Consider the following 13,121-nt stretch of genomic DNA (forward strand, 5'->3'; position numbering starts at 1 on the left):
GTGTTTTGTATTACTAACGCGGCGCCTCTCATAAAATATTCCTAGTTGCATTTCTTTGCACATGCCTTTTTTCGAGTACCCTCTCAAACTTTTTTATCCCATATACAGTGCTAGATAGCACCCCTATGCATGCAGGCCTCATTGCCAAGGTGTTTCTGCACTTGAAGAATATTTGCATGCACTTCCATTTCTACCCATGTCATACGTTGCAACACACCTGTCTCAGCACGGTGACTCAGGATTTTTAAAACCACATACAGCTTTATTTTTGCTGTCTCCTCCCTAAAATTGCCGCCAAATCAATGCAAGCCAAATAAATTCCTTTGATTTTTTTTAAACATTTCTCTTTCTTGCTTCTAAATGGTGGCATTATGCCATATATGGTGTTTTACTTCCCTGTGCTTAAGGAGAGAGCAGTTCTGTCTGGAAATGTGTGTGTACTGAAAGCAATGTGTACTGGAAGTTCCTATGGTTCAACTACAAGTGTCCATACTTAATGTGTTTAATAGACAGGACAACTGTACTTTCCTGATAACTTGCATTGGTGTAAAATGCATTTGGGAAAAAACGAAACTATTAACGAATCTAACAAAATAAAACAGGCATCTTCTGCTTACTTTGCGAGTGTTGAAACATGGGGATTAAGTGAAATATGGAGGTCATCTCCCTCGACATGCCATCAATTAAGCACTACGTTAACAGCTTTAAGCATGTCACTTACAAATCAACATCATGCGTTTAAGTCGAATTAGTTTAACTGAAGCCAACAGCCCCTTCAACATTAAATGCATTAAAGTGCTTGGTGCGCTGCTCCCCTGGCTAGGTTTGATGGCTCCCCAAGAAGCCACGGCGCACAGTTTGGGGACCACTGCTTTAAGGCCTCAGTGGCCTGCTTTTTGGCCAGAGTGTGGCAGATTAAATACAGAGAACGACCCAGTGCAAAATGGTTTGTTTCTGTACCGCCCAACCCTTTTTCGCTCCAACATACCCTACGAAGAGTTGGTTGTCCACCGGAACTCTTTAGTGCAGTCCAGACTTCTGAGTCGTTCCTCTTCTTTTGAGGGATGTGGAGGAGGGTAGAAAGTGGGCAAGGTGATGGATTGGCCCACATGGAATGGTGCTACCACTTTCAGCAGGAAAGAGACCCTAGCACTAAGCACCAACTTGTCTGGAAATACAGAGAGGAATGGAGGCTTGGTGATAAAGCTTGCTACTCACTCACCCTCCAGGCAGATGTGATTGCCACTAGAAAGGCTGTCTTGATGGTGAGCACTCAGAGGGGACAATTATGAAAAGGATATAGAAGCACACATCAGAAATGTGAGAACCAAATTAAGGTCCCACAGAGGCAAAATGGGACTCAAAATAAGAGGATTGGTCTGGCAGTCGCAAAAAGGCAGACAGAGCAGAAATGTAACCCTGTAAAGTACCCAGAGCAGAGCCCTGCTGTGTGAGGATAAAAGGAAGGAGGGTCAAGAAACTTTTCTGTTCAATACAAATTTGTTCCACCAGCAGGCGTACACCGTTTTGGTGGAGGGACGCCTGGCTGCCAGAAAAACAATGCAGACCTCGGGAGGAAGGTCGAAAGCGGTCAACTGTCGCTGCTCAGTTTTTCTGTCCTGGCGTTCAGGGAAGCTGCCAGGTTTTAAACCACCAGGGATATGCCCTGCTATTCCAGCCATTTCCAAAGATGCAGGACCTCTTGGCACAGGGTCCAATCACCACCGCGCCCTGTTTGTTGCAGTACCACATGGCAGTGGTGTTGTCTGAACACTTGAACCAGCCTAACCTTAATGGAGGGTAGGAAGGCTTTCAATGGAAGCTGGATCGCTTGGAGCTCCAGCATGTTTATGTTCAGTCCAGATTCCGTCGGAGACCAGAATGATCTGATCTCTACCTCTACCAGATGGCTGCCCCATCCCAGGAGTGACATCGGGCACTAATGTGAGATTTGGTTGGGAAAGGGAGAGAGAGTTCTGCCTCTGCGGTTTGTTATCTACCATTGCAGATCCTTTGTAGTTTCCTCCGAGATCTGATCATGTCGGAGAGATGATCCTGGTGCTGCACCCACTGGAACTTCAGGTCCCACAGCAGACTCTGCATAGGTCATTTGACATGTCACTAGCACGATGCAAGAGGCCATGAGGCCTAGCAGACTCGGTCATGCTCAGCAAAATCCAGGATACAGGCTGATACATCGGTATCATAGCCTGAATATCCTGCTTGGGAGGATAAGCCCAAAACTACACTGTGTGGAGTAGTGCCCCGATGAAAGGGAGCATCTGAGAAGGAGTCAGGTGTGCCTTTGACATGTTGATAGTGAACCACAGCGAATACAGGAAGTTTGCAACAGTCTGGAGGTGAGGGATGACACCCTGGGGCGATCCCGCCTTCAGCAGACAGTCATTGGGATAGTGAGAGACTGGAAACCCTGATCTGCGCAGATGAGCTGCAACCACCGCCATCACCTTGGTGAACACCCGAGGGGCACTGGCATGACCAAAAGGGAGGATGATGAATTAAAAGTGCTTGTGCCTGTAGGAAAGTGCCCCTTTTTGCATGGTTGCCCCCCACTGTTTGCCTGATGTTGATGCTCTTTGACTAAGTGTGCCCTCGTTTCCTGCCAACTAGGTGCTCAGGACCTATGTTATTTCACTAAAACTGTACCTACTGTTGCAACCCCAATTGGCAACTCACTGGTCACATGCAAGTCCCTTCTAAAACGTACCATGGGTACGAAGGGCACTGTGACAAGGGAAGGCCTCTTAGGACTACAGCACATATTATGCCACCCTTAGAGGCCCTGTACCTTAACGCGCACACACTGCCCTTGCAGGGTGTGTGTTTTGGTGCAGAGCAAAGTGAAGAGTCGACATGGCACACATCCCTGTGTGCCATGGCTACATTCCACTGCCTATGGCATAGGTGAGCCACCCCTCTAGCTGGGTGCACTATGCCACTGCTGAGGGTACAGGTACATGAGCCCTGTACCTGTACAGTGTCTAAGTACATTCTTCGACATTGCAAGTGCAGTAAAGCCATGAAGAGTACATGGTCCGGGAGTTTGTCATTATGAACTCCACAGACCTATAATGGCTTTACTGAAATCTGGGAAGTTTGATATCAAACTTTTAAGCAAATTAAACCCACACTGATGCCAATGTTGTATTTAATGCCAAAGGAACTCAAAGGGTTATCTTGGAGGAGGAGGAGGAGGAGGAGAAGGAAAAGAGAAGGAAGAAAAGAGGAGGAGGAAGGTAGGAGGAGGAGGAAGGGAGGAGGAGGAGGAAGGGAGGAGGAGGAGGAAGGGAGGAGGAGGAGTAAAAAAAGGATGAAGGAGGAAGAGAGGAGGAGGAGGAAGAGAGGAGGAGGAGGAGGATGAGCAGGAAGAGAGGAAGAGGAGTAGGAAGAAAGGAGAAGGAGGAGTAGGAAGAAAGGAGGAGGAGGAGTAGGAAGAAAGGAGGAGGAGTAGGAAGAAAGGAGGAGGAGGAGGACCGGGTTTGTTCACCAACAGACTCTGGCTCTGTCTAAATTGGCGAGTCTGCACCACTCTGCATCCGATGCCCATGGCCTGAGTTAGGGTGGTCAAACATCACGAGGAGATCTTCCCAGTAATCCTGACCTGGGATCCGGTGATCCCGGACCTACCTCAAGTCTCCCGACGATGCCTGTAGCCCCTATCTGGAGGATCCCCCTGACTGCAACCGAAGCCAGTAAGGAAAACCAGACACCAAAAGATACCCCTGCACCTGATGCCCCACGGCCTTGAGTGGCCCAACAGGCGGTGTCTCGGCATCCTTCGACATCCCAACTTACCTCTCCAACCAGTTGTGGCCTCCAGAAGATCTTTGTGCCCGAGACTGCAGCGTTTGTTCTGACCGGAGGTTCCACATTGAAACCAACATGTCTCCTAAAGTCAATCCAGCATTCTGCATCCGGCCGCCCCTGTTCCGTTGTGGTCTATCTTTGATACCCCCTTTGCCCTGAGCGAAACCCTAGGAGCTTTGCTCCCACATCCAAGTGGCGTATCTGTGAGCAGCCACCAACCGGAGGCTTCCTATCGCCCATTGGATAACATTGGGCCTTAGGACTCTGCACCCGGCTGCCCTAGTGCCGCTGAGGGTGCTGCGCTTTGAGTGCATCCTTGACCCTGGGGGAACCATGGTTCTAACCGCAGAAACCCACCTCCCAAGACCAATTACTTACGTCTAAACTGATAACCTGATTTTCACCCATAGGACAGCATTGACTTTTTTTCTGTGGCAAAAGTTCGAAGTGTGGAGTTGAAAATTGCATGAAAACCTAAGAAACTGTGTTTTGAGAAAAACTGACTTAATTACCTTTTATCCAGGAAATGTCCCAGTGTGATATCTAGGCATATCACACTGAGAAGAAAAAGTAATCCCGAAAAGTAATCAAAAGTAATTACAACTGTATTTGCACATTTTTGCAAACCTGTAAGAAACAAAATTATATCAGCCCGCTTGCTTTTAAACAATCTGTCTTGAAAAGTACAATCATATTTACCTGTACCAAGTCCTGCTTGGTTCTATAAATAAAAATACAACAAAGAGATATTTGTGATACATACAATTGGTCCGAGGTCAGTCTTTGAGTGTGTGATATAATTTCTTGCCTGAGTGTGTACAATAAATGCTTAACTCTACCCTTTGATAAAGCCCCATTGCTCGCATACACCACCACAAATAGTGAGTAGGGTATTATCTACTCTTACCTCTGTAAGACTTTGGGGATCCATTGGACAGTGCACACTATACCTTACTTTGGTATAGTATATACACAGAGCCAGCTTCTTACAGTAGCCTACCGTAAACCGCAGGTAACGCCGATGGGTAGGCAGGACAGGGCTATGGAAATAGTAATCCTGCAAGTCCAACACTACCATCCAGTCTCCTGGATCCAGGGCAGACAATACCTGAGCCAAAGTAAGCATCTTGAACTTCTCCTTTTGGAGGAAGAGGTTAAGGGTTCTCGGATATAAGATATGACAGAGTCCTTCGTTCTGTTTGGGAATCAGAAAGCAGTGAGAATGGCAACCACTGTCTTACTGATACCGGAACCCTCTCTATGGCTTCCTTGGCCAAGAGAAATGCGACTTCCTCACAGAGCAAGGACAAATGATCCTCTGTCAGCTGACCGGGAATGGGAGGCATAGGGAAAGGCTAGGATTTGAACGGAAGGGACTAGCCCCTTCAAATAATATGTAACACCCACCTGTCTGCTGTTATGGACTGCCAGTGGTGGAGATGATGGGGGATTCTGGCACCAATTTGCTGCCCATAATCTTCTAGGACAACATTAGGAGCTTAAAGGCTGCAGCAGGATTGGTGGTTGTGGCAGACCTTTGGCTACCCAACCCACGAGCCGGTATGACCCGCCTCCCTCACAGACTGGGCAACTGGCATGGGGCAATGGATGGAGTAGGGTGGATGCAGTTGAACACCAACTCCACAGACACAAAAGGGGCAATAGGCTGACAGGGGGCAACTGAGAGGCCCTATGACTTGGCTGTGGACCGGGAGTCCTTAAAGCGCGCCAGCACTCTCTGCCTTGTCGCCGAAGAGACGCTTGCCATTAAAGGGCATGTCCATGAGGTAAGTCTGGACTTCCCCTGAAAAACCAGATGTTCTCAGCAAGGTGTGGTATTGAAGCGTCACAGTCATTGAAACAGTTCTGCCAAACCATACATAATGGTAAACCTTGCTGCATCTCTACCATCTTTCACTGCTTGGGAGAGCATGGCTCGGGCCTCCTCCGGGACATGTGTCTGCACTTGCGCAAAGTGTTCCACAGAGTGTGGGAGTAGCGGCCTATTAAGCATGCAGTGTTTACAAACCACAAAGCAAGGCTAATGGAAGAAAACATCTTCCCCAAGCTGTCAAGCCTCTTGGATTCCGTGTCCAGGGGTGCAGCAGAGAATGTGTCATGGGATATAGAGGCTGGGACTACCAAACTCTCAGGGATGGAGTGATGAGTAAGGAAACCCATGTCCCCAAGTGCTTGGAAGTGGCGGCGGGTAATTATGCTCTTTACAGGAGTACCTGTACAGGCTTGAACTGTGTTCTCAATAGGACTTCAGTCTGTGCTTCATTAAAAGGAAGCAAGGGTTCTGAAGAGGAAGCTCCAGGCTGCAGTACTTCGGTCAAGATGTTAGTCTTGACTGCCACAGAGGGCAATTAAACATTCAGGACCTATGCTGCGCTCTTCACCACCATGGAATAAAACACTTCCTCCTCTGTAGCCATGGTAGGGAGAGAAAGCATACCAATGTCCAGACCACTGGTTTGTAATGACAACCTCCCAGCACCATAAACTCTTAATGACAGCACTGCACTTACCTTGCTCAGGAATGGACCTGGGCACTGTAGGGTGTACAGGGCTCATGCACCTGTACCCTCACCACTGGCACAGGGCGCCCAGCTAGAAGGGTGACTGATGTATGCCAGGGCAGTGTTTTGTGGGCATGGCACACAGGGATGTGCGCCATGTCGACTCTTTGGTTTGTTCTGCACCAAGACACGCAGCCTGCCAAGGCAGTGTGTGTGTGTGTGTGTCAGGGTACAGGGCCTCTAAGGGTGGCACAATAAGTGCTGCAGCCCTTAGGTGCCTTCTCTGGTCACAGTGCCCTGGGTACCTAGGGTACCATTTACCAGGGACTCACATGTGGCCAGAGATGCCAATTGGGTTTAGGCTCCAATGCAGTTTTAGGGAAGGAACACAGGCCCTGGGTACCTGATTGGCAGGAGCCCAGGGCACACTCAGTCAAAGTACATCAGCAATTCAGAAAAAAGTGGGGGCATACCATGAAAGAAAAAGGGCACTTTCTCACACTATCTTCATCGAAGACATCCCTCAACACACCAGGAGAAAGTATTTCCTCAAAAAAGTTTCAACAAAACGTTAAGGTGGCACCTATGTAGGTGATGCGGACGTCACTTCCAGTGTGGACAATGCCATGCGGAGCCAATCGAAGCCATGCCAATCTACACCACCTACCGGCATGCAGGGGTACTGCGCACAAATAAATCTTCGGAATCCAGTCCGACGCTTGGGAAATTTAAAGGTAAGCAATCTGTAGCTAGATGTCTCTAGCAGATTAATTCAGTATATCTATCTATTAAGAAAAAGATAAATTTAGAAAGTTACCTTTTCCCTGCTTAAAGCCTCTGGAGGTTTATGTGCATGAGCACCAACTGACACCAGTGTGAAGTGGCTCCCAGCACAGGGACATAATGCCTAGGTTGGAGGGAGGATTTCTGCTCCCTTGACAGGCTAGCCTGTGGGTTGGGCCCAGGAACTTGAGTAACTTCACAAAGGCTGACCCTGTAACAAGCAGATGTAGCTAACACCAAGGCTTACCCCTCTATTTTGTCCCGTCCTAGCTAGGCAGGCTCCAAACACAGTAGGCGTCTTTTTGACATAAGTGTCAAATCCTACTTGAGTGTCAAAACCTGTTTGACACATTTGCTTGGGTTTTACATATGCAAAACAACAAAGTGATGGATAGAACGCTCAAATCAATCTCAGCCACTGGCAATCGGCAGGCCAGTCCAATCCATTGTTTTTTTGCCCACCATGCCAGCTCATTTGGACCCAGCCATTTGCAAATCAGTTTTGAGCCAACTCCTCATGAGAACAGTCCAGGCCGAACTGCCAGGCTAGGGGCCTCCCTGAACTGGAACACAAGCAACCTCGGACCAGTTTTGCCCTAGTGAGGGCTTTTCAGCCAGGTATAGCTTGGTTTCAGTGGCACAGTGAGCCCGGGAACCACATCTGGGCATACATGGCCCACTCAGGGCATCAAATGGAAAAACAACAAGGTGATGGATGAAATGCTTGAATTAATGTAAGCCACTGGCAATCGCTTGGGGAAACTTCCCAACCGATTGGTTTTTGCTCATCGCGCCACCTCAGTTTAGACCCAGCCATTTGCAAATCAGTCTTGATCCTGCTCCTCATGGAAAAAGTGTTGCCCAAACTGCCAGGCAAGGACCTGGGTTGCTTGTGTTCTGGTTCAGGAAGGACCTGGCCTGGTAGTTTGGGCTGGACTGTTCCCATGAGGAACAGGGTAAAGACTGATCTGCATATGGCTGAGTCCAAATTGAGCTGGCAAGGAAGGCAAAAAATGATGTATTCGGATGAGGCCCATGCAACTGCATGTGGCTAAGATTATTTCAAACATTCCGTCCATCACCTTGTTTTTGCATTTGGGTTTTACATATAACACGTAGGGCACACTTCAAAAGGCAAGGATAGGATGTTAAAACAATTCTCGTGTATCCATTGTCTGGTTGCTGGAAAACTCAGCTTTGTTCTACCAGATGTCGTCAGTCTCTGAGTTTTTTGTAGGTACAGGAACTTCTTTAAACTGGATTTTAGTGATAGAAGTGAGAGTACAATGGGATTAACATAGTACACTGCCTACACACACTCCCATCACTCAGAGCCCACGTTTAGTGTAGTTGAAGAAGTTTTCTATCTTGAAAATGCCCAAAGTGGTTAGGGGTAGCCAACTGAAACTTTTACACCATTGCTTACGGCATGCCCAGTGGTCATTCCCGCCCACTAGTTTGTGCCAGGCATAAATGTGTCATCTCCAGGCACCCCCTTGTATTGTACCCAGAACAAAGAAGGGGACTTCAATGGTCATAAGGCTTATTTCCTGTTCAAGCAAGCTACAACTGGTCTTTTCTACGACCACACAGCTTATCAGTGGCAACCGGATCTAGACTGGACTCTGCCTGAAACTTTGCGAGTCTCTAAGTTACTCGCCTGCGGTCCTTTGGGGCTTTAGAAGAATACCCCTGAGATGGATTGTGACTAAAAGACTTAAGTCATAAGGTAAAAATCTTTTGCCTAGTAAAAACCTGGTTAGTGTATCTGAACTGCACTACATCGCAGTCAGAATCATTTGCGCCCTAGTCCTGTTCTACTATGACCACTGAGTGTCATTGGCATTTTGGCATTATTTTTTACTTAAAACTTAAAAAATTCATGTCTACGGTTCCTTATTGGCTTTTCGTCATTTTTGTGTCTTTTTATTTATTTAATTGGATTTGTTTCTAATTGTTTTCGGATTTTTAGTTTTCGTAGTTTTGGCCTTATTGCTGTTCTGTTACTGTATAAATACTTTACACATTGCCTCCAAGTTAAGCCTTTCAGCTTCATACAATAGTGACCTCAGATTTACTTAGTGACTTTGGGTGGTCACCCTGATAAGGACTGATTATTACCTGAGGTGGATACTTACCTCCGTTAATGAATAACCCAATTTCTTACACTGCTGCACCAATATAAGATCGATTTCATATCCCCTATAAGGAACTTACATGTTCCTCAAAGCAGGATCAGACTGTGGAGTCTACAGAGGTGCAAGTCAACGTCTTACAAACTGACAATAATCTAGTGGGTCAGTCACTCCCCACTACCAGGGTAGTGTGCTACAAAAGGTCAAATTCAGGAGCAGAGAAACACTTAAGCTGCAAGAATAATCAGAGCCCAATACGGATAGCACCATAACAGAATTCTCTAAATAAGGAATAAGTCTGACCTCTGAATTCCAATCCACGAAGTTGAAACGTGACCAGGCCATTGCCTATCTCAATGATGTGCACCAAGGCATTTAAGTAGTCAGAGGCCAAGATAAAACAGTCACCAGTTGCATAATTGCCCCAGCGACCGAGCAGCAGATCCCCGCAAAGTGTGTGCTGCAGAGATCGTGTTAGGTGCTCATAGAAGATAGAGTTTAGGTTGTTGTCATCCGCACCTGCAGGTGAAATGAAAAGACAACATATTAGTGCATCCTCATATTTTGCAGTAACAGCCTACAGTAAAGCTCCAACCCCAGGTAACCACCTACTCCTTCAAACTCGCCAACGGACAACTGTTACATCCTGGCCCTCTCCCCTCAACCTGTCCTTCAAAGCCATAAATCAATTTATGTAGAAGCACTTGTCTGAAAAACACACAGCCAGGTGCAGAGCCAGAAAAACAGAAGCAGGCCATGGCTTGAAAAATCAATGTGCTTTGTCTACCTCCGCCAAACCCAAGACAGTTTCAGGGATTAAAGCAGAAAACCGATTAAAATGTAATATTGAATGAATAGATGCAAGATATAGGCACATTATCTTTGTGCTAAGCATACCATAAAATAAAGGGAATAAGGAGTTAAGGGTATTGGATTACAGAAAAAGAACCAGAACAAAGATTGAAATTAGCTAAGCTAAATTTAAGTGGTAGATCACATTACACATGATGGATAAGGTGTACGGGAAACAGCCTGAACAACGTATCCTTAACAACGAGTGTATTAAACAACGAATCCTTAACCACGACCTTTACCCAAACCACGACCTCATTAACCACTACTGTACACGAACAACAACAACCTGAACCACGACTTACTAAACCAGAGGAAAGTGTCAAAATGTAATAATTAATCTTAAATGCAAGTGCAATTATAATAAAATACTTTGGAACAGGATGTTGATTTGTGTACATTTTTTATTAATTTAGGAATGTGTAATATTCATTTGTACATTTCCTAATTTTAATTACGATATAGAAACATTAGTTTGTTTTAACTTGGCGTGTTAGGCCAGTAGATGGCAGTGCTGGTTTGTTTTACAGTGATGTGATTAAGATCAGTGCTCAATGCGACTGTTATCTCTGGTTGTAAAAGTTGAAATAGTTACAAAACAGTGGATGGACGTTTTTCCATTTTTATGTAAGTGAATTATTTTTACATAAAAGAAATATGTACTGCAATATATTTTTTTTACTTAATTTTGTAAGAGACTTTTGTGGAATGACCGTTGGAGTTATTAAAATATTTTTCTATTCCGATGTTGCTCCAAACAATACATGTGTTCGAGGCATGTGGGCTGCTAAATTCATATCTTAGCATTAGATCGCCGCCTAGTGTTGGGTCCGGATGATCGCACATTGTTGTCCTGGAAGAGTCTTCGAAGTATCCTGAGATAGGTGGCTCCTCCCCTGGACTTCAGTGCGCATGGGCATCGGCTCCATCCCCAGATTGTTTTTTTCCGCCATTGGGTTCGGATGCGGTCTCGACGTCTCTCTGTCGGAACCGAGAATAACTAACTTTTTCAGGCCAAAAGGCCTTGTTTTCATAGCGTCGGTATTGTTTGCGCACGGTCTCGAGTTCTTCCGTCTCTTTGAGTCGGAATCAGCGGTGTATTTTCACTCTTCGGACATCGAGGCCTTCTCATCGCGACACGACCGCAACTTTCCAGCATGGAGCGGAGTCCGTTTAAGTACTGCCCGCTCTGTGGGTCCAAATACCCACATATAGACGTCCACCCGGTCTGTAACAAATGTCTTTCACCAGACCATAACGAGGACAACTGCATGGCCTGCGCAAGATTCAGGTCCAAGAAGACACTCAAGCTTCGGCGCGCGGTGCGCCTTGAGGCCAGACAAGCGGCCCCGGATCCAGAAAACATCTTCGGCGACCAAGAAGAAGAGGACCAGAGCCATCATCTTCAAATCTCCCCGCCCGAGACGGAGGTCGAGGCAGATCCGGAACACGACGATGGAGTCGGGGGTCAAGGCCTTGAATACGTCGAAGAGGTAGGGGACGACGAAGAGGTTTATGGGGCCGCGGAAGATAGCTCAGCAGACGAGCTATGCCCCGAAGTTTACGAAGATCAAGATCGGGTCACGGGATCGCCTGTCGGCCTTACCCTAGACCCCGTACCGCAAGCCACGGCCCCGCCTTCCGGCCCGGCCACGGACAAACTTGCTGGGCAGGCCGTATCGAAACCGAAACCGAAACCAACGGTATCGACTACACCTAAAATGGCCGACCCAAAATCGAAACCGAAACTTATGGAGTCGAGCACACCTAAGATGGCGGCCGTACCACAGAAAACGACCAAAACCGCTGTTCCATCGACTCCGTCGACCTCCGGTCCTCAGAAGTCGAAGAAATCTGTCGATTCCACTGTGTCAAAATCGACGCCGGAGGAGGGATCCTCTAAGAAGGGTGGTCGTCATGGCTCAACCGCTGCGGCGCCGTCAAAGCCCGCAAAAGCCAGAGAAGCGGCTCCGGTTCCGACTGGGACTCCGTTAGTCGGACGCGTGGTGGAGACGGAGCCGACAAAGTCGCACGGATCGAAGGCTGGTACATCTGCGCATCGGTCCAAAGACTCTGGGTCGGCGGCTGCGGCATCATCGTCAAAGACTCAGAAGGGACACCAGGACGTCGGATCCGAGGGCAAGGTCAAGGCCTCCTCGTCGGTGCCAAAGCCCACTGCAAGTGACATGTCCCCCATCGCCTCTTCGCTGCAGAGGATCAGTGAGAAAGCCTCGGCTACGTCGGCTCCGATGCCATCGCCACAGAAGCCGATGGACATTCCGGTGAAGCCCGCAAGTAAGCTTCTCTTCCTTCTGCCGCCAAAAGAGGCGCCGAAGGCCTTTTCAACGAAATCGACGCCAAAAAAGTCGGATTCTTCCACGGCGGGGGCACTTTCAAGTCGGGTACTCGACTCAGAAGAGGATTCAGAGCGTTTTATCGACGCAGACACGGGCAAATTGACCCTTTACAAGAGGAGGATCACTTCACAGCCAGTGGACTCCTATGTCATCCCCCTCAAGAAGAAAAGGCTTCCTCAGGACGCTTCAGGCCTCATGGAACCATCCAACCTCCTCCAAGAAGGAGCCCAACTCCTTCCCCAGAACAATCTGAGGGTGAGGGATATAATGAGGATGACCAGTACACTTTCCCCATCAATGAACCAGATGCACAGTCGGATTCATATGATGACGTTGGGGACCAAGGCACACAGGATGTGGGGCAAGACCCACAGCCTGACCCACAGCCTTTCAGTGCACGTGCTTCCCCGACTGAAGATTCAGCAGGTTTTCATGCACTCCTGGAAAGGGCAGCTGCTAATCATGATGTAGACATGCATGCTGACCCAGTGGAAGAGGACTTTCTATTTGACACTTTTTCAGTTTCTGAAAGGACTGTAAAGACACTGCCTATGCTCAAGGGGGTCCTCAAACATGCTGCGGACATCTTCAAAGAACCTACCAGGGCGAGAGTGGTCAATCCACGTATTGAAAAAAAGTACAGA

The 13,121-nt window shown here is 47.6% G+C and overlaps 1 protein-coding gene across 3 annotated transcripts in view; it reads right to left on the reverse strand.

The window, feature by feature from the left end:
- The window catches only part of PCNX3 (pecanex 3), a 713,235-nt gene that overhangs the window by 264,639 nt on the left and 435,475 nt on the right, over positions 1-13,121 (reverse strand). For all 3 annotated transcript variants that reach the window (XM_078660716.1, XM_078660718.1, XM_078660717.1), the window contains exon 26: positions 9,572-9,787. In XM_078660716.1, the coding sequence (XP_078516842.1) occupies positions 9,572-9,787 (216 nt within the window). The remainder of the gene's footprint in view (positions 1-9,571; positions 9,788-13,121) is intronic.

Source organism: Lissotriton helveticus, chromosome 9 (genome assembly GCF_964261635.1).
Source record: "Lissotriton helveticus chromosome 9, aLisHel1.1, whole genome shotgun sequence".
Lineage (NCBI taxonomy): Eukaryota > Metazoa > Chordata > Amphibia > Caudata > Salamandridae > Lissotriton > Lissotriton helveticus.